The following is a 21457-nucleotide window of genomic DNA, read 5'->3' on the forward strand; positions in this document are numbered from 1 at the left end:
CTTCACACACACACAAAAAGGTTTCTAAGGAATACTCCAGCATAAAATAGCTAAATTAGAATTTATCATCAAATTCAGTTCTGTTCAATTTGGACCTAATGGGGACTGTGGTTCTCCCCTGCAAACATGGTATGGAAGTGCTGAATTAGCATTGCATAGTAAATGATTCATGCCCCACTCTTCCCATAGAACCCATATGAGGGGGTTTCATGAACTACAAAAACTCTCAAAAAGAAAAAAACACACACCTTAAAACACTAGCATCAATAAACAGCAAAGAAAGATCAATAGGATTATAGTGACTGCAGCTGAGAGTACACCAGTCTGTGCTTATCTTGTATACATTTGAGCTCTGCACAAAAAACGTCACAGACCTGCTGCAACCCTTTGCATTTTATAGCCTCTTGGACCCACTGTTTACATTTCCCCCTCTACAGCTATGTGCATGTATATATTATCTGTCAACTGAGGATAACACTTCATGCATCTGATGTCGTGCGTGCTAGTTCATGAAAGCTTCTGCCACAACAAATCATTCTTGAAGGTGCCACAAGACTTGCTTGTTTCTGATACAAGAGTCTCAATGAACTTACCAAAACAAACTGAGCACAGCTGGGCTGGAGCTTAACACAACAGCTGGAATACTTTTCTCTCCATAAAAGACCTTCATGGCCCAGTGGAATTCCATCCCTATCCCATTTGATAATAATTTAATAGCATCTGTTTGAGGCAGAAGTGTAATGGGGAGCTTTTCACAATCTAAAGGAAGCCATGTTGGAGTAAGCTTCCCTGTTGAATTTCTGCCCATCACAGAACTCTTAAAAGCCAATGGAACCCTTCTCTGTCAAAAATGGAGCGAAAGACAGGCTGGGGTGTATGACTGGAGGTGGAGGGTTTATGATTCACAGAGCATGTTTCTTGACTCTTGAGAGAGTAACCTTTCCAAAGGTTGCCTTGCTGTTTTAAAGGTGCCTCCTCTACACTTCCTGTACTACATTTTTCTAGGCCTAGTCATGGAAGGCATGTTTACTCCATGACAGGTGAAAACAACTTCAGGTTTAACTGGGTGCCAACTACTTTGTTACTTCAACCACTGAACAAGTCTGCAACAAGGCAACACTTCCCCAAGCAGGTAGAGAGCAGGTCCTGCATGTGAAAACCTGAGGGAGCCATTACTGAAAGACTGTTAGTACAATAATCATATCCATGTCTACTCAGAATTAAGCGCCACTGAGCTGAATAAGATTTATTCCCAGGGGGTATATTCGATGACCAATACCTGTGACCTAATACCCGCTAAACACAGAGGGACTCATTTCTGAATGCACATGTCTAGGAATGTGTTTTTAGAAATGATTTCCCAGTCCTATATCCTTCTGGCTTGAAAGATGCATACACAAAACAACTTTAAATAAAAAGCAGTGGATAGTCCATATTTAGGATTGGAAGGATGGAGTTTAATTTCTAGAATGAGTTGTGTGAGGTTCAAGAAGCTTGGCTGGAGTCCTGGTTGTTCCTACTCAGTAGAGAAAGGTGCACTCTGCATATGCTTAGGTGCACTAGTTTATTGAACCACATTTCACAGCTGAGCCCTGGCAATGCAAACAGCCTAGAAGGCAGCTCCAGGTTTCAGTTCGCCACTAACCAGAAGCCACACGCAACCCCTTCTGGTGTGATTCTTATTTCCCTGAATAATAAAAGATGCAAGGGGAAGAAGGCTCTCTAACTGAACATGATCCGACATGTATCTCTACTCAGAAGTAAACTCGGCAGAGCTTAATAGGCCCCAAACCAATGGATTCAAGTCGCAAGAAAGGAGATTTTGACCAAACTAGGAAGAACTTCCGGAGAGTAAAAGGTGTTCGGACTCCAGGTGAGGAGGTAGACTCGCCTTCCTCGGGAGGTTTTTAAGCAGAGCTTAGATGGCCACCTGTCACGTATGATCTAGCTGAGATTCCTGCACTGCAGGCGGCTGGACTAGATGACCCTTGGGATCCCTTCCAGTTCCTCTCGGGTGAATGGATATCTGACTGCAGCCTCAGCCTTCCCGTCCGCCCCCAGCAAGCAAGCGGGGCCCAATCGCCCACCCTTCTGGGGACCGAGGACCCCGAGGAGGCCGTGGCTCCTGCTGCCGGGGGGTGCAATTTCGCCTCCGCCCGCTTCCCCTGGCGGCTGACGAGGGAAGCAGGCTGCCCAAGGCGGCCGGCTCCGCTCCCTCCCGCTGCCGGTGGTGACGCAAGGGGTGTTGCCTGTCCTCGACGCCCAGAGCGTGGCCCTCTCGCGTGGGCTGGAGCAGGGAGCGAGCGAGGCCGGAAAAGTGCCTGGGCCAGCTTTCCGCGCCCCTGCCGCCGCTGTCTCCTCCCTGCGCCCCGCAGGCCCGCCCCTTCTCCCCCAGCCCCGCCGCTCCCTGGCTCTGGGTCGGCCCCGGGAGCCGCAGCGAGCGAACCCCGGCCAGGCCGCGCGTGCGCCCCGCCGTCCCTCCCTCTCCGCCTGCCTGCCTGCCTGCCTCTCCTCCCGGGAGCGCAGCCGCCGCCACCGTCGCAGCGGGGCCCAGCGCAAAACCGAGCAGGAGGGAAAGCGCCGCCGCCGCCGCCACCCGGAAAGGCCTCGGGCAGAGAGGGATCGGAGCAGAGACCCGGCCGGGCGCGGGGACATGGTGACGGGATGGCCCGCATCACAGACGCCTTCCCCCTGCACCTGCTCGTCTGGCACAACCGGCACCAGGCGCTGGACAGCGAGCTGCGCAAGGGACAGGTACGGGGGAGCCCCTCAACACCCCCCCCCAATCTCCTAGGACTCCTTCCTTCCTTAACCCCGCATTCCAGGTCGCCCCTTCCAGCCGGAGTTGGAGATGTGGCAGCCAGGGAGGGGGATGTGATGTGGGATCCTTCCAAGATGGTCCCAGCCCTTCGCTCCCCCCCCCCCCCACCCGCTGGTAGCCCTACTGCTGCCACTGGGAGGGAGAATGAACAAGGGCCAGATACTGGCACCTAGTATATCTGACTGCTGCTAACCTAGGTTTGTTCCATCTGCATCCTGTTAAACCTGCCACATCCAGTTAACTCCCCCCCCCCCAGCCACGCCACACACACAAGCAGGAAAGCTCCCCAAGGGGCATCTCTTGACCCGCCCCGCCCCCCAGTGGTGATAGCATCATCACCTTTCCCCCACCTTTGTAATGCTCTTGGTCCCCTCTCTCCATTCCTTCTCTTTGTACCTCTGGATTGTAACTCTTCCCTCCTCACCCCAGCCGAACTGGTGGTTTCAGAATAGCTGTATAGATGTTTGATGATTCTTTTGGGCTGGGAATCCCCAACCTCATAATTCCTCATCAAACTTGGCAGTTGAAGCTTTGAAGCAAACAGCAATCCTCATTTGAGGCCATCTGTTTGGAATCCCAGAATCCACTGCTCCTTCGTCTTAGGCCCCCTCGTAGTGATTTGGGCACATGAGGGCAAGACACGCGAGGGATCAGCACACTCAGTTGGTTCTGAAGGGTGCCGTGATACTCAGTCCCATAATATCCTCTAGCAATCGAGGCCTAGTGTTTTGTTTTTGGGTTTTTTACAAAAACAACCTTCCTGTGGTGGCTTCATGTTTAGTGCGCTGATAGCCACCATTTTGGAAAAGAGAAAAAGGGAGAAAGGCAAAATAATCCTTAAAGATTGATGTGCGTGTGCACAGCTGGTATGGGTCTCTTTTAAAAATTCAATTCAATTATTAGAGCCTCCAAGCAAGTGCCAGCTCTAGCACCCTGTTGCATTGGAGAGGGGAAATTCACAGGGTTTCCTTCCTGCTTGCCCCTATGGACCACAGCTGAGCACTGGACTAGGCTGAGCATCTATTCTTTAAAAAACTCTTGGTTCTCCCACCTAGAGTTAGAACCAAGAGAACAGAGTCATTAGAATACCTGTATGGGAGAAGACTGACAGGAAGAGTTCTGCCTGGCAACTGATTTGGAACTGGGAGAAATGCAGATCAGGGAGCATGGCTTAAAAGAAGACTGGGCTGGAGATAACTGATGGTACCTGAGATAATGATGATTCCCATTTCTTGTTTTGGAAGGGGGAAACAGGGAATGAACTGACTTATAGATCTAGGGGGATGAATTTTGGGAGGATCTCAAAAAGAAAGGAATTTGGGGCAGAGGTTTGGTCAGCCGGATGTTTCTGGAATCTAATTACATAGGGCACTCCAATGATGGCCTTCTCTTGTTGTCAGTCCCTAACAGCTGATACTCAGAGGTATGTTACCTTTGAAGAGGGAGGTTCTATTTAATTTGGTGGTTGAGGCTAGTAGCTGTTGACAGACCTGTCCTCTGTGAATTTATCAAATCCTTTTTGAAACTAACTTAAGCTAGTGGCCATCAACATACCTCACCGCAGTGAATTCCATGAGTTAATTACCCCTTGAGTGACAAAGTATCTGAATTTGCTTTTAACTTGTTTCTAAAAAATCATGGGCAGTCTGGGAAAGGTGGGAGAGGAACGATTCAGAGTATGTGGCATCGCAACAAAAGTTAGATCAGGGCAGATATTTGGAAGGAAATTGTGTGGAGGGTTTGGGGCTCTGCCTTGTGTTCAATTTGGCTAGGTCACTTGTCTCTCAGTCTCACCAGTTCTCCTTCTGTAAAATGGATGTTGCAGTATCAAATGTGAGGTCAAAGAAGTGGTTTGGTGTGTAGAGCTCATGCTCCACCTTTGCATTGTACTCAGGTTGCAGTCTTGGAGAAAGTCAGGTGTCTCCATCTAGTCCAGCATTCTGTTTCCAGCAGTGGTCAGCCAAATGCATCTGAAAATTTTACAAGCAAGGCCTGAGGTCAACAGTGTTCTGCTGTTGCTTGTATCCAGCAGCTGACATTCAGAGGCAAATTCTTTCTGAATATTGTGGTGCTTCCATCAAATTATGACTTTCAGAGTGGGTGTTGGGGTGATGGAGCTTTGAGTGGATGGAGCCTAGGCAAGGGAATGGCTTGGCAGGGTGGGCAGATTTGTAACATCCTGAATTTCTGAAGGTATCGGCTGCTGTTACATCTTTTTTACAGATGCTTTAGGATGTTCAGCCACCCTGCACATGACTTAACTTGGTGGTAGAAGAAATCACATTCTGACTATTTTCAAATATACTCTTGTGGTCAACTAGTCTGCAAGTGCAGTGAAAATAGGCCCAGCTTATGTAGGATATAAGAGACCCTGGGCTGTTCCAGGTAACACAGAAGGATTCTGGAGCTATGATAGAACCCGCCAGACCTCTCTGCAGCAAGCACTCCCATTGTTGGTGAATTGCTGATAATCAGCTGTTAAAAAATGTGATTCTTAGCCCCAGTGCTTGAAGCGATTACACTACCCTCAGCATAAGGAAGGTGCCCATGACATCTGCACAAAGCTCTACAGCCCTGTCTCCTGATCCATTTTTATTATCCATCCCTCAAAAGCGTATTTACTTGTGGGTTTGTTTGTTTTTTGTTTCTTTTCTTTAATTCATAAGCTGTGACTCTCCTTCTGTAGCACTTGAGTGCACTCTTCTTACAATTAAATACAAAACAGGTTGTTTCACAATATAGCTGGGCTAGTCCCTATTCTGTTCTATCATGTGGGGACAAAGGCCTTTGTGGTGAATGGCCCCTTCTAATTGCATCTTGGAACAAGGCAGCATTTGCCATTGCAAAGAAGGTCCTTTCATCAGGAAGCCAAGACACAACATTAATTGATTTCCATACATACTTAGATTTCTCCCCACTTTTCAAGCAATCAAGAGTCTCCCAAAGTGGTTCAAAAACAGAGTCAGGCCCTGCCAGCAGGCTTGCAAACTGAAAAGACGAGACACACAAGGAAAAGGAAGTGGGGTGGGAGAGAGATTAGTCCTTCCAGGCCAGAACAAAGTGGGGAGCTATAAGAGAGGGCATTTATGCTCAGTGGAGGCCAGGGTAGGTAACCTTGCCTTGCTGATGTTCTCACTTGAAGAGGAATTGTTGGCTCCAGCTCCTTTGACCAATGGGTGGGGCAAGCGCTTCAAACTTCTCCCTTTTGCTTCTATAGTCCTGGGGCAAGTTGGAAGAGGTGAGTTCCATGTAGCCTGATGGTTCTCTGGCTGGTGGTTGGGGCCAGGTTGGTCTCCTTGCCATGATATTCTTCCTTGGAGGGCAACTGGACTGTAGCCGTAATGTGCTGCCCTTCACTTCTGCAGTCCCATCAAGGCTTTTGAATATCTGAATATCAGCATGCGCAAGCTTAGATTAAGCAACAAGGCCGGCTCTTCTATTCTGGCCAGTGGATATGATACGTCATGGTCCCTTGGGTCGGATATTCTATAGGATATGTGAATTCTATCCTAGTCCCCTGGATGTCCTTGTAGGTCAGGGACAGCATTATCTGGGGACAAGCTCTGAGTGAATCTTCCTCTTTTGCAAGAGATACTGGTGCAAGGGCATTAAAACCCTGCTGAGTCCTAACACTGAAAACTGTTTCCAGGAATGAGCCCCAGCGCAGAGAAAGCCTCAGCCCTTGTTCTCCTGCAAAGGAAGGTCCACCTAGCTCATTAATCCTGTGGCTCTTTTGCAGCACGATATTGAGATGCTGGACCCACGAGGCCGAACGCCCCTGGAGCTGGCCGTGTGCCTGGGGAACCTGGAATCCGTCCGGGTGCTGTTGCGACATAATGCCAGTGTGGGCCAGGAGAATGCCAACGGCTGGACAGGTATGAAGGTTCAGTGGGCAAGGGTATGTGCCCCATGTTGGTCCGTTTCAATTTCTGTCTCCTCCGCTTAAAGCTGGGGTGAGGAACCTGTAGCCCTCCAGTTTTTGTTGCACTTACAACTCCCACGCTGGCTATAGGCTGATGGGAGATGGAGTCCAACAAAACCTGGAGAGCCACATGTTCGTCCGGATGGTCAGGTTGCACGACTGTGAAACGCCTTCTGCTTGAGACCTTGCAGTGCTGCTGCCTAATACTGGGCTCAATAACATATTGAAGCATCTCCTTATATCCTAGGCAAGAGGGGAAATAGAAGGAATGTGTTGAAAGGGTTGTTGTGAAAGCTGAGCAAGGGAAGACAGCAGTTGAGAAATGAAAGACCTGAGACATGAGGGCTGTGGTTTTGAGGGATAAGCAACACGAGTGAAAGCCAGAGTCCAGTGCTTAGGCCAGTACTGGAGTAATATGTGTGCTTTGAAGGCAGAACTCTTCCCGGCAGTTTTGTTTAAGGCACCTATCCTTGCTTCTCTGGCTTAAGTTTCTGGAGCCTTGCTTTGCCCTGCCTAGGATGGTAGAGGTTTCCCTGGGAACTGAGCACTGATTGGCATGATACCTGTGCCCTTGGCAGCCAGACGTGTCCTTTGGGCAGATCAATAGGCTGTCTGCTCCTGGTTGGGAGTGAGGATAGAGGAGAAACTCGTTTGGGCTTGAGAGATGATGGGCACAGTGAGTGGGGCCAAGAAGCCAAATACTGATTTTTCCCCTCTGCCTCTCTAGTCCTGCAGGAGGCAGTAAGCACGGGGGACCCAGAGATGGTGCAGCTGGTGCTCCAGTATCGCGATTACCAGCGGGCCACACAGCGCCTAGGCGGCATCCCAGAATTGCTCAACAAACTGCGCAGAGTATGTACTGTCAACTCCCAGTCAACTTCAGTCCTTGTGTATTTATCAGTGTCTACAGATTTTATTATAAGGGTGCCCGACCTGTACTCTTCTCAGGACCCCTGGCAAAGGGAGAAAGAAATCTTGCCAAATCTGCCCTCTCTTAGGATCTTATTGGAATCTCCTTTTCTTTCTGAAACTCTGGTTGTGTTTGTGTTAATTAAAAGCCACAACCCTCTCTCTGGATACTTCTTCCATAGAGCACCAGCATTAAGTCCCTCACTTTTGTGTGGGCACAGAACCATTGCAATTTAACCATTCCTATGTTCTTCTAATGCATACTTCAAGAAGGGAAACACTCTTGTCCCTCCCACATTCCCTTGCGAAGGGGCTTGGAAGATGAAGCATTTGAACAGCATGGTTTCAGGATGACAATGGCAGCAGTTACTCTGCATCCCAGAAGCATCAACCCTCTTCTTCTTAAACCCCCTGAGATGCTCAAAAGCACTCTTGGGTTTTCTAGCTAGCAGTTGCTAGATCTAATTGAACTCCCATTGGCAAAGTGTGACTCTTAATAAGATTATGGTCACAGCAAAATGTAGTCCCTTTAGAGAACAGGGATTGGCTGTTCTCTCTGCCCCTTCTCTCACTTGCAGTGCTCTGCCCCCTCACTTTGGTTCTCCATCTCCACAGGCTCCTGATTTCTACGTGGAGATGAAGTGGGAGTTTACCAGCTGGGGTAAGTCAGTGCTTCACTTCTGGGAGTGGTCCACAAAAGCCCGAGCAGGTGACAGGAGAGAGCTATCCAATAAGGGAGGAGTTTGGCCTGGGGAAATGATGCAGCAGAAGAGTTAACTACTTAACCCTCCTGAGCTCAGAAACATAGACGACATTTTGAGGAAGAAGGAAACATTCTCCTTTCTCTGTGGTGGGTGCCGTGGCTTCACCAAGGAGCAGAATCCATGCTATTGACACGTGGTGTCCTAGTCGTGCTCCAGAGATTAGAAGTGTGACACTCTGAAGGAATGAGGTGAGGCCAGGCAGAGAGGGCAAGAAGTAACTCTCAGCCATGAGACTCATTGTGGAGCATGTCGCTGTCTCTCAGTTTGACCTTCCACACAGAGGCTATGGTGCCTCTCTGAAGGGCTGTAGCTCAGTGGGAGAGCACATGCTTTTCACACAGAAGATCCCAGGTTCAGTCAGGCATTTCTATGTAGGGCTGGGATAGGCCTCCCATCCCGAAACCCTGGAGAGCTGTTGCTAGTCGATGTAGACAACACAGAAATTGATGGACCGGTATTAGGTGGACCAGATGGATCAGTATAAGGCAGCTCCCTGTGTTTCTGTGGGTGAGGTACAAATGTGCCAAACAAGTAAATGATGCTAAGCAATGTTCCCTCTCCCTCTGCTCCCTCTCTTCCTCTCCGTCACCAGTGCCCCTGGTCTCCAAGATATGCCCAAGTGACGTGTACCGGGTGTGGAAGCGTGGGGAAAACTTGCGGGTTGACACCACCTTGCTGGGCTTTGAGCACATGACCTGGCAGCGGGGCCGCCGCAGCTACATCTTTAAAGGCGAAGGTCAGAATATCTCTTTTCTGAGGTGCTTGGCAAGGTGTGGGAGGCTATGATACTGACTGCTTTTCTCCTTCCCCTCATTGTCCAGATGAGAATGCTGTGGTGATGGAGGTTGACCACGACAAGCAGGTGGTGTACACTGAAACGTTGTCTCTAGCCTTGCATGAGCCGGAGCTGATGCTGGCTGCCATGCAGCCTTCCGAGGAGCACGTGGCCAGCCGGCTCACTTCGCCCATCGTCTCCACCCACCTGGATACCAAGAACATTGCCTTTGAGCGGTAAGCTGGGGCAGGGGGAAGGGTAGCGTATGGGTCTGTGTGAACCGTGTGCTGCTGCTGCTGTCACTGGTTGTTAACCCCAATGACTATATGCTGCCTCCAGGATCAGAGGCAGCCGCATGCTGCTCAGAATACCGGAATTGTCAGGGGACAGTAGCGGGAGAGGGCTATTGTCATCACGGTTGCTGGCTTCTGATTGGTCATTGTGGGAAATGGGATGCTAGACTAGAGGGACTATGGATGTGATGCAGCTACAGGGCTCTTTTTATGGTACAGGATGAGGCCCATGAGACCAAAGCTGGGAAGGATGAAGTCTGCCCAGGCCCTCGAGCATCAACTAGTTTTGTGAGAAAAGAGGGGGACCAAGGCCCCAGCTTCTACTGCCATAGGTGTCTGCAGCCCTGCTATCGCATATGCCCCATCTCTCCTCAGAGGAGAGACCTCCACTTGCAGCTCCCTAGTCCCAAGTCTTTCAAGGGCAGGGTTGGGAGAGGTGAAGGTAGAGGTGTGTGTGAGAGAGAAAGTGACATTTGATGAGATGGTTATCTTTTAGGCTGAAGAGTATGAGGGCATTCCAAGTCTGAAAAGGGTTGGAAGAGATGAAGCTCCATTGTAGCAGTGATGTTTGAGAAAATGGCATTTGAAGAAATGGATATCTTTAGGCTGCATTGTGGCGGGGGTGGGGGGCAGCTGAGGTCTGCAATGGCAAACTCTATCGCTCTTGACCTAAGGGCTTTCCTCTCTGCAGGAACAAGTCTGGCATCTGGGGCTGGCGCTCTGAGAAGATGGAAAACATCAGCGGCTATGAAGCCAAGGTACAACTCTTCCCCCATTCCTGTTCCTTATGTGTGTAAATCTGAAAAATTCAGCAAAGTTTAGCTTAGCTTCACTGCTTTGAGGAATCAGGGCTTGTGTTGGATGGGACCAGGTGATATCAATGGTCTCTTGGTCCTTTTTCCAGGTTTACAGTGCCAGCAACGTGGAGCTTGTCACCAAAACCCGTACTGAGCACCTGTCAGACCAGGACAAGACACGCAACAAAGGTAAAAGCAGATGTTGAACCGCCTCCAGTTGTGACTCGGTGTGTTGACTCATCCAATGACCCTTCATGCTGCTGGGGATTATTTTACCCTACAATTCCCAGAACTCCGATTAATTGTGTGCTGCACTTGCTGTTTGGCGGCTCCTGCCTGCCCTTTGACCACAAGTGACGTCCTCATTAGTCATGATGTGCTCCTCCGATTTACAGGCTTCACCTGGTGGTTAAGAGAACAAAAATGGCAGCAGTGTATACTGAATATTGGCCTGGTCTATATGTAACGCTCAGCTGAACCATGGCTAAGCAAGAATGAAAAATTGCACAAGTGCACCGAGCGAATATTGCTGCCACTTCATTCCTCCCTGATTCCGCTGCCTAAGAAGCAACAGGATGGATATGGATTTTGGCTGTTGTCCTGTGTAGACAGCTTTCCAAACCACTGGTGGGAGAGGCAGAGTAAATCGGAATATGTACACAGCATAACTGTAGGAGTTTGAGAGGGGAGGGACCACTTGGGCCACGCAGGCCAATGGAAGGCACCCACTTTCATGGAGAAGGAGTCTGAGAAGGAGGATGTCAGGCGGTAGATGGGCTAGCCTTAGCGGCTATGGCAGGTAGAGGAGCCTAGTGATTCCATGGTGCTGGTGGTTCCATACTGCATCTGGCAATCCTTGTGTAGATCTTCCCCCATAATGTAAAAATTATTCAGTTCATGGATATCAGTATCTGTGGTAGTAATAGAGAGGACCTTTTCTGTAGCCACCTATACCCTGCAACTCTGTCGAGAGAGACCCACCTTGACCTCTCCCAGAAGGCCTTTTGCCATAATGCAAAGATCTTCCTTTCTTGGCAGGCATTTTGTCTGTTGAGCTGCTGACCTTAACCTCCCAGGCAGGTCACTTTCTTTTTTAATCTGCTGCCTCTGCCTCTTTTATCTCTTATCAATGACTGTTTTGCTGCATTTTCCTTGGATTTTGTCGTTCTAATGTTACTAGCCGCCTTGAACATTGCTGGGTAAAGGCGCTCTAAAACCATTTCAGATAAATAAAAATAAGATAACAAATAAATTGCACTAAAGTGGTGGAGGTGGTGGTAGGTTCTTTGGAGAGGACTCATTCACTTAGACATCCTCCTTTTGTCTTCCAGGTTCTAAGACTCCATTCCAGTCCTTCCTGGGAATTGCCCAGCAGCATGCTGCCCAGAATGGGGTGAGTGACCAGGTCAGATCCTGCCCGTATATGGGGAAAGGAGATGCTGGCCCAGCCACACAAATTTAGCTTAGGGGTACATGAGGTGGGGAAGCAGATCACAAGGGGAATATGCCAGAGAAGGGATTGTGTGGCTCCAAAGTGTTGGTGTTCTAGTTCCTGCCCAGATCCAGACCCCGATCCTCACTTTTGCAGGCCCCTGTTCTGCAGTCAGCCAGCCCAACCAACCCAACGTCTATTACCCCTGAGGAATACTTTGACCCCAACTTCAACCTGGAGTCCCGCAATATTGGCCGCCCTATTGAGATGTCCAACAAGGTGCAGAGGTGAGAAGGATGGGGGATACTGCATGGATTAGTGGGGTGGGGTCAGAAATGGAAGAAGATGTCAGGATGTGACAGCTGGCATGTAACTCTTACAAAAGGTACTCATTTTTCCAGAGAAAGGTAAGAAACAAAAGGTGGAGGAAATAAAAGCATGTCCCTGCAGATAATTCACCCGTGTAGGGGAGTTGCAGGCCCAGTCTCTCCGTGGGCAGATGTTGGGGGCAGGGAGCTGGAGGAATCTCCAGGAAGACTAACATGCTCCTTGTGTGACAGGTTCAAGGCCACTCTGTGGCTCTGCGAGGACCATCCCCTCTCCCTGGTGGAGCAGGTGACGCCCATAATTGACCTGATGGCTATCAGCAACGCCCACTTTGCCAAGCTGCGTGACTTCATCACCCTCAAGTTACCTCCTGGCTTCCCTGTCAAAATCGGTGAGAGGTGTGAAGCCTGGCTGGTTGGGGGGACATTATCTACTCAGGGCGGGGGGCGGGGGCAAGGAGACAAGCTGACGGGAGGCAGATCAAGAGGGGAAGAGAGAAAAAGGAAGGCAGAGAATGAAGCTGTGGGGCTCCGCCTCTCCAGACATTCTTACTGTTGTACATCCATAATGATTTGTACTCATGAAGGTATTGGGCTGGTTCATACACAACCTTGCTTTCCATGTCATTTGTGCCTGCAAAGGTTTCAGAGCGGACATACTGCTTCATTTCAAATTGGTGAAATCCTGTAATGTTTCATACCTCAAATGTTCTTGGGTGGGTGCAAGAGTGCCCCTCCAGAGGGCAATAATGCAATAACTTTGGGGAAACATCTCAGAACAACTAATAAAGCAGAATGATGTCTGCTATAAATGCACCACCAATGCACTGTTATTGCACCTACAGAAAAGAAAAACCTAGATCCACCTGCACTTTAAATTTAAAGCAGTATCATACCACTTTGAGCAGGCATGGGTTGTTCCCCTCCAAGAATCCTGGGAACTGTAGTTTGAGGGTTCTATGAATTGTTAAAGAGTTCCCTCTTCTCTTCACAAAGCCAAAATTCTCAGAGTGGTTTAAATCAGCCCCTTTTCCCAGGGAACTCTGGGAATTGCAGGTCTGTGAAGGGAATAGGAATCTCCTAATAACTCTCAGAACCCTTAACAAATTACAGCTCCCAGAATTCTTGGGGGGAAGCCATGAATTTTTATATTTAAGGCTGTATCATACTATTTTATAGTGCAGTCCCCAATTTGGAAAAACCCTCAGCCTTTGTTGTGGGGAAAGGGATAATGTCCTGGGGAGGGGAGTGGTCATGAGGGAAATCCATGAGAAGCTTGAAAATAGAGGTTTACCAACCCCCCAACCTTCCTTTGTACATTTTCTTTCTTTTCCCCAGAAATCCCCCTCTTCCACGTGCTGAATGCCCGGATCACTTTTAGTAACTTGTGCGGCTGTGATGAGCCGCTGAGCTCAGTGCGAATCTGTACTCCCACCCACACCCCAGAGAGCACCGAGGAGCCGACTGCTGGGGCAGAGGCAGCCAACAACACCAAAGGTAGGAGGAGCAGGATGGGGTGGGAGCCAGGGTCAGGACTTCCAAGAGCTAATCTAAACCTTGGAGGGGGGAGAAGAGTGGAAGAGGTGGAGGATGTTCCCGCAGGCTGGGAGAGGAAGGGAGGCAGCATTAGGGTGTAGTGGCCGTGAGCCCACATTGCAGAACTGGGAGACAACGGGGTTGAGAAGGAGATGTGAAAGTGTAAGATGTCTGAGTGACTGGAGAACGGGTGACTCCTCTGTGGAAGGGAAAGCATGCTTTCTAGAACTGACACATCCTTCTCCATGATCCCGCTACTGACCATCACATTTTAAAAATGGACATATTGGCTCAATATGTTTATCGTCATTTTTTAAAAACATCAAGTCTTCCCGCTTCAAGAATGCTAGCGCAGCCATATTCCTTTTGTTTCCCATTGATGTGCCTGAGAAAGTGGGAGCTATGCCTGCTTGTTGCCACCTTTAGGCTCATGCAGACAACCTGTGTATTCAACTTTTACCTGGATTTGCTTGCGCAAAGCTTACACGGAGGTTAGATTGTATCTGGTTTTTATTGAGCATTCATTCTGATTGGTTTGTGGGCCAGCTATGCCCCAACAAGCATTCGTCCCACATTCATCCTGATTTGCTTGCAGGCTGTTGGTATGGCTTCCTGTTAGTCATTTGCTCACCCTGCAATTTTCAGTGCACTGCCCCACCCCTTCCCAAACTGCAAAAACGCTGGATTCTTTTTAAAACAGCATTTTTTGTGTGCGAGGGCAACAGAGCCTTTCAATCCACTTCAGTTGTGCAAACCTAAATTTCCAGTGCGTGTTGTGTCTCTCCTGCAAATTAGTGACAATCAGGAGGGACTTTTTGTTAAAGAGGCCCAGCCCATTTGCTGCTTGCCTTAGGCCCTAGGGAGATGTCCTTTGGCAAAAGTTTTTAAGAGCCCTTTTCATGGGTGGAGAAAGCGAGGCAAAGATGAAGGGACTGGTCTTTGGTGACACAGGACATTGCAGAAGTTGCGTAGTCCGTTGGCCAGCATGCTAACCATTGTTCTCCCTTCCTCCCCCAGTGTACCCTTTCCCCTGCGAGGTGGACCCATCAGTTTTTGAGGTGCCCCAGGGCTATACAATGTTGGGCGCAGGTCGTACAGAGCCCATGCGGGACGAGGATGATGACCTGCTCCAGTTCGCCATTCAGCAGAGCCTCCTGGATGCTGGCACAGAGACAGACCAGGTGACTGGGAGGGCGGAAACCTGCCTGCGCTGGGGTGAAAACGGGTCCATTATAGCAGGCAGGCATGACTAACTGGTTCTTGGAGGGAGGGCACATGGTGCCAGGATGCTTGTGCGGGGACCAAGTAGAGGTTGGATTGAGTGGTGTAGCAAACTAACTCCCAGTTGTTGGCACTCAGAGTGGAGATAATTCTTGGCTGCCACTTATAAATGTAGCACTGAGTGCTTTGCAAACCTTGATCTCATTAAGGCTTTTACATCCCAGTAGGAACTGGTGATTATATATTTCCTTTTTGCATGTGTGTGTGTGTGTGTTTGTGTGAGGGGGTGGAACCTGAGGCCATCAGATTATGGCTTGCCTCAGACCTCCCAGAGAGTCCATGGCTTAACCAAAGCATTATGGCTTATTATTTTAGCATTATTCCAAGTCCAAGCCTCAAATCACTACCTGCTACAGCAGGAGCACACACCCATTCTGCCTCTTTGCTATCGGTTTTTGCATATTCATTCTTGTGTGTTACACCAGGTGACCATCTGGGAAGCTCTGACCAACACACGGCCAGGATCCAATCCTCCGTCCTATGATGAGGAGCTACAGCTGGAACGGTGAGTTTCCGTAGCAAGAAGGAAGAGGTGGTATTACGGATTCAGTTCTGCAACCTGTATGTTAAGGTGTATTATTTTCTAAAACCTACTTTGTGGTCACTTGGTCCACCCACCAGCAGCAATTCCATCTTAGCTGGATTGAGCTTCAGTCTTGCCAGGCCTCATCCACACCCTCACGGCTTCCAGATACTGTTTCAAGGATTTCACTGCCTCAGTGGGGTTTAAGGAAAAGCAGACAGAACTGAGCAGGATCTCCCTATCCTCACAAGACCTCTCCCATCGGCTGAATGCAGTGTTCTTCCCCAGCTGTTTTCCTTCATATTCCACTATAAAGCGGGGTGCAGGGCATCTCCCTCGGTCACCTCACATTCCCCTTCTCTCATCCTTTCTTACCAAGCAGAATGGGAATGTCCTCTTGGGGAACACGATGGCAATGAAGGAATTGGGGCGTGCTTGAATTAGCTTCCAGTGCGTCACCCATGAATGGAGTTTGCCTGCTTGTAAGTGATATACCCGTCTGTCTGGGAGATCCCCAGGAATTGGCATAGGTGCTACGAGAAACTGAGCTTGGCATAGTTCAGATTGTAAACACTTTGAAGGTGGGTAAAAATCCTCCAGATGCAAATATATTTGGAGAAATTTCCCCTCTTCAGCCTTCCTAATTGTGGGTGTTGTGTGGACCTAGCTGGTTTCCCTACCACCTCCTCTCACCTTCCTCTCTCATGCATTTGGCCACTCTGCCTAGTATGAAGTGTGATTGTTTATCTGTCACGTGGATCTTCTTCCGTGTGAGGAAAATAAGGCTGTCTTGGTGTACAGCTTTATATCCTTCTGGGGGCATGGATGGGGGCTTTTTTGGGAGGCGCTTGTGATATTTCACATTCAGCTGTAAGATTCCTATGTGGGTTTTTGCAACGGTGCCAGTTCTTATTTCTAATAATAATTTGAAAATCTCTTGAACAACTGCAGTCTGCCAGTGGGTGGAAAGCAAGCACCACCCGCTTTCCGGCACCAATTGGAGAACGATGCCAACAAAACTGAGAAGGCTGAGAGAGCCTGAAGGAAGTTTTTTGGTATGAGTAACCACCCGTTGCTCTACAAGCACAGAGCTTCCTTAAAATTCAGCAGTTGAGAGAAGACTGAAGGCACATTTGCACCTATGCTCTCAAGCAGCAGGAATTTACTCCCAGCAGTAACTTCTGAGATAACAGAATCTTAGAATTGTGGGGTTGGAAGGGACCACGTGGGTCATCTAGTCCAACCCCCTGCAATGCAGGAATTTAGTTTGTTTCCTCTTGTTGTCAACACTGCAGTTTAGTTTACTCCTACTATTCAGGCAGTGCAGGCAGCCCAGAAGTGACATACTTTACTCCAATTCTGCCTCCTGTGTCTACTCAAACGCTATCTCAGGACAAATAACATCAGCCATTCCGTTAAGGGTTCATTGGCCTGTGCATCTTTTCATGTGACGTACGCTGTCATCTGCTGACAATGCCGTTGTTTACATGGGTCAGACTGCTCAGTTGTGACATGAAGGAATAAACAGACACAAATCAGACATGAAAATAGTCACAGAGGGCAAGAGGAGCATTTCAGTCTCCCAGAACTTATTGAAACAGACCTTGAGGTCCCCTCTTTAAAAGTACAAGCAGACCACAAAGTTTCAAATGGCAGTTCTTGTGTGAGACCGGGCTGGGGGGCTGTTCTTTAATTTTTCTTACATTTATATCCCACCTACAGATGGTTCCCAGGTGGTCTCCCAGGCACTGACCAGGCTCACACCTTCAGCAAAGAGGTGGCCTTAGGTGCTTTCAGATCACTTCAGCCATTAGCTCAAATTCATCACCAAGTCTGCTGCAGTGAAACTTGGACTTGATGAAGGCCAGGAGTGGCTAGTTAACTAACATATTTGTCTTTCTTTTGGTCTTTATTTACCTGATTCAGCTTGCTGTGCCTAGTCACCCCAGAAGATCCTTGTTGAGAAGGAGTTACACCTGCTCTGAGTGGGTCCATCAATCCAATGAATGTAGTTGTATTGGTGCTCTGGCTAGTATTGTGGCAAACCTGCTGCTATCTTTTGTATTGCTTGTGGTGGGGAGGTTGGCCTCACCTTGTGGAAAGAAAGGTTCACTCTCTACTTTGTGGGTAGGTTCCCACTTTGGCAGCCGCTCCATCTAACAAAATGGGCTTTAGCCCTCAAAAAGTTCATGATGCAAAATGAACTTTATTCTCGTCACTGAATGCTTTATTCTCGTCACTGAAACAGACTACTCGTGCAAAATTGCCCTGGCAGTAATCTCAGCAGTAAACGACAGCTGTTTTGAGAGAATTGGTGTGAACATTCCCTGCACTGATCCAGAACTGGTGCAAGCCCTTTGCTGAGATGTAGAGTATAGCAGTGTAGGTAAGAGCACACATAGACTGCATCAGAGGAGATCCTTTAGGCTTCTTGTAGGGCATAGAAATGCATAAGGAGTGAAAACCAGGGAACAAACAGGGGGGAAACCCCTGGGTCGTGGTGTGGCCTGTGCAGGCAGTGAGGTGTTTTCTTCACTACAAGCAGTAGCCTCTTTCCCTTTCTCCTACATTTCCTGAGTTGCTGCCCAGCAGGGAACCCACCCACAGTTGTGATGCAACGCAACAATCTGGGGACAACAGGAAGAAAAAACACAAGCCTTTCAAAGGCTAGATGACTGCTGTTTATCCAATCCAGATAAGATGGAAAAATTGTTGATGGGTAATGCCTATGTCCAGAGAATGCTATCCAGTCTGTTCTGCATAGGATTATACTCTGAAGAATCATGCTTACGGTTTAGGGGGCTTCTACACCCCACTTTCTCACTAGAGGCCCAAGTGGGACAGAGCACCTTGAGACAAGTGCACCAGCTTGTGGCTCCGCCCTGGACAAGGGGGTAGCCTATACTTTGGGTTTCCATTCCCTGGTAACTTCAAGGCTTGATTACTGAAATAAATTCTACATGGGAGTACCTTTGGAAACTGCCCAGAAACTGTAATTAATGCAAAATACAACTACTAGACTGTGAAATGGGCCCAGGTGTTTCAAACGTATCACCAACATTTAAACAACTGTACTGGCCCCTGGTTCATTTCTGAAAGCAATTTGAAGTGTTGGGCTTGGGACCTGAAGAGTCCCCTAATCACAAGATGAGTCTTTCCATGAACTTTGGAGGGTCTTCACTGAGTATCCCCACCAGCTAAAGCCACAGTGGCCCAAAGGCCTAATTAGGCCCACCAGGGCTTTGAATTTGGCCATGAATTAAGCCTTCCAGGCCATTTTGGGCAAACCAGCTGTCAGGTTACCTCTGATGTAAGATAATGGAAAATGATACAGAAATGCCCTGGAAAGTGTGAGATAACACTTGCTTTGAGATAACATCATCTAGCCTCCTTGCAAACCTTTAGACAGCAGGGAGATTAGACAAGGTTGGCTAACAAATGGGCATGGATCTTCAGTAAACAGGTCGCTTTGAAGCACCCTCGGTGTGAAAATAGGTGTATTACAATTACACAAAAAGCACTGTTTTTAACCTGTGAATTGTATTGATGCAGAGAGCACCAGAAAGCTATCAGGCACACTGGGAACCAGACTGAGCCAAAGGCCAGCCCATTTCTTTATTTTTTACTAGCATCCAGCAGGCTCTGTGTGGGAACGGAGGAAGCCCAGATTGGGCTTGGGGGTGTTGGGACATATCTGAGAGCAGCTTGAGCAAGCTTGCCTGAACCAGGCCTGAGAAGCATGACCAAGTAGCCATATCTTGCTGCCCTGTTTGCTGATGCCTCCTTCTCGTTCTGTGTCCTCTCAGGGCTATCCAGGAGAGCATGTTCCTTCAGGCGGGGCCAGGCCTGAGCCCAGTGGAGTCTGGAGGTGGCAACGGTGGCGCTCCTCCTCCCGAGAGCAGCCCACCTCTCAGCACCAATGGGGGTGGCTCCTCGGCCTTGCCCCCGCCCTACCCCAGCTTTGACGAGCAGCTGCGCTTGGCCATGGAGCTGTCTTCGAGGGAGCAGGAGGAGAGGGAGCGCCAACGCCGCGAGGAGGACGAGGAGCTGCAGCGCATCCTCCAGCTCTCTCTGACGGAGAAGTAGCGTCCTAGCCTCCCTCAAGCCTCACACCGCCCAGCCTAGCTGTCCTTGCCGTCATTGTATTTTTAACCTCTGGGGGGTGGGGTGGGGTGGGTTTCCTGCTTTGCCCCTTCCCAGTTGAGGGTCAGGCTGGATGTGAGAAGACAGCACCTTCTGCATTTCCTGGGACTCACTCGGTTCCATCCTCTGATATTATTTCCTGTAAGATTTTTTTTAAAATTTGCTTTATATCCTCAACCTTCACTGAGGAAATGTTTTCTACAGCACAGAGAGGCAGGTTGGAGAAGAGGAGCAGCAACAAATAAGAAGGAGACGGGATGTGGGGCGGGGGGGGGGGGGAGAGACGTTGAGGAAATTTTTATCACCTGGGCATGAGATTTTTCTGAGACTGATGGTGAATGTGCTGCTTTCTCTTTCCTTGCAAGGGTTTGGGCCTGTTGAGGACGGGACCAAGTTGGGGAAGTGGCAATAGAAGGCGGTGGGGAAGCCTGGAGCTTGATGCGCTGATGTTTTGCGGTGAGACCTGAAACCAGGCTGCCGTGTGGTGAATAATTTTCAGTCCCGCGTTTTATTTTCCTCCTCATTGCGAGCTGCTGCTCTCCCTGCCCCCCTTATTTTTAATTTATTTTATTTATATCTCTGAAGATATATACAAGTGGGAGGTATGTGGTTTTTTTTTTTTTTTAAAGAAACTGAACCCAGTGGGTCTAAAGGGAACAGCTGTGCCCACTCCTGAGCGGCTTTCTCCTGTCGTCTGGGAACCAGGCACAGGGGGCCCTGGGCAGCAGGAACTACTAAATAAAACTAAGAAACCAGCACCGCTCTGCTGTGACGTTCTTCCGTTTTCTTCCATCTTGGTCTCGGGTTGCATGGCTGTTACATAAAACTTGGCTCCAGAACCTGCTAGGATTTCTGTGGCTCTCCTTATGAAAATTAGGAAACATGCTAATTAGTATACTCACAAAAAACCCAAAAAACCCTGATAGTCTGAACCATAAAAACATTATACCAGCATTATTTTGTTTCTAATGATCCCTAGCATGGGATTCGCCTTTTCCACAGCTGCCACATGCACTGTTGATATCATTTTCACCAAGATATCCACTATGACCACAAGGTCTTTCCTAGGCTGCATACAAACTACACCCTTAAAGCACATTCAGAACATATTGTCCCTTCCCAGAATTCTGGGCACTGTAGTTTGTTCAATGTTGCTGGGAACCATAACCCTCTGAGAGGTGAACTACAGTACCCAGAATACTTTTGAGGGGGAATGTGCTTTGAATGTCCTTTAAAGGTATATAGTGTGTGTGCAGCCCTGGTCAGTCACTGCCAGTTCAGACCCCATTACTATATATGTCAAATGAGGGTTTATTTTACTTACACTGAATTGTGTTTGCTATTTTAAGTTCACCCAGTTTGGAGAAATTCTTTTGGAACTCCTTGCAATCCCTTGTTTTGTTTTGACAACCCAGAACAAGTTAGTATCATGAGCAAACTTTGCTCCCTCAATACACTAATGGGACTCCATATGTTGGTGATAGTCTGTATCCATTTTGGTAAACGATAAGGTTTACAAGCTGCTTTAGGGTCTTCAACAGGCTACGTTGCTATTAATTCCCAATTTGGTGGGAGCAATAGCAGAGAGGGAAGGTGGGGGGTGAGAGAGGGAGGGAGGATAATACGATCTTGGAGTCGTAGAGTAGTACCATCCTTTTTCTTACAACTGTACTCAGAAAGTGTTCAGTTTAAATCATTACGCGAAATCTACACACTTCCTTTGCCTACACTGCCCTGTTAGTCCAATGCCCCAGTGACAGTAAAGCAACAACTAGCTTAGTTTCTTGGTAGAGTCTAGCAATCCTCTACCCTCCACCTTTGCTTCCTCCCTTCCTGCCAATAGTACACAGCCCTTGCACCATTTAGACCATGTGCATCATTTTGCACCAATACTCTTTAATACTCTTTAATATTTTGCACCAATACTCTTTAATC

General features: G+C 48.6%; 1 protein-coding gene across 1 annotated transcript; it reads left to right on the plus strand.

Moving 5' to 3' along the window:
* The first annotated feature begins 2265 nt into the window (after positions 1 to 2265).
* ANKRD13D (ankyrin repeat domain 13D) lies at positions 2266 to 20278 on the plus strand. Its single transcript, XM_028739493.2, has 15 exons — positions 2266 to 2754; positions 6561 to 6696; positions 7471 to 7595; positions 8268 to 8313; positions 9009 to 9152; positions 9238 to 9427; positions 10176 to 10242; positions 10389 to 10470; positions 11613 to 11674; positions 11870 to 12000; positions 12274 to 12431; positions 13378 to 13536; positions 14593 to 14756; positions 15282 to 15361; positions 19186 to 20278. The coding sequence occupies exons 1-15, from the start codon at positions 2665 to 2667 to the stop codon at positions 19463 to 19465; spliced, it is 1914 nt and encodes a 637-aa protein (XP_028595326.1). The 5' UTR covers positions 2266 to 2664; the 3' UTR covers positions 19466 to 20278.
* The last annotated feature ends 1179 nt before the right edge of the window (positions 20279 to 21457 follow it).

This window comes from Podarcis muralis, chromosome 1, assembly GCF_964188315.1.
Source record: "Podarcis muralis chromosome 1, rPodMur119.hap1.1, whole genome shotgun sequence".
In the NCBI taxonomy this organism is placed as follows: Eukaryota; Metazoa; Chordata; class Lepidosauria; order Squamata; family Lacertidae; genus Podarcis; species Podarcis muralis.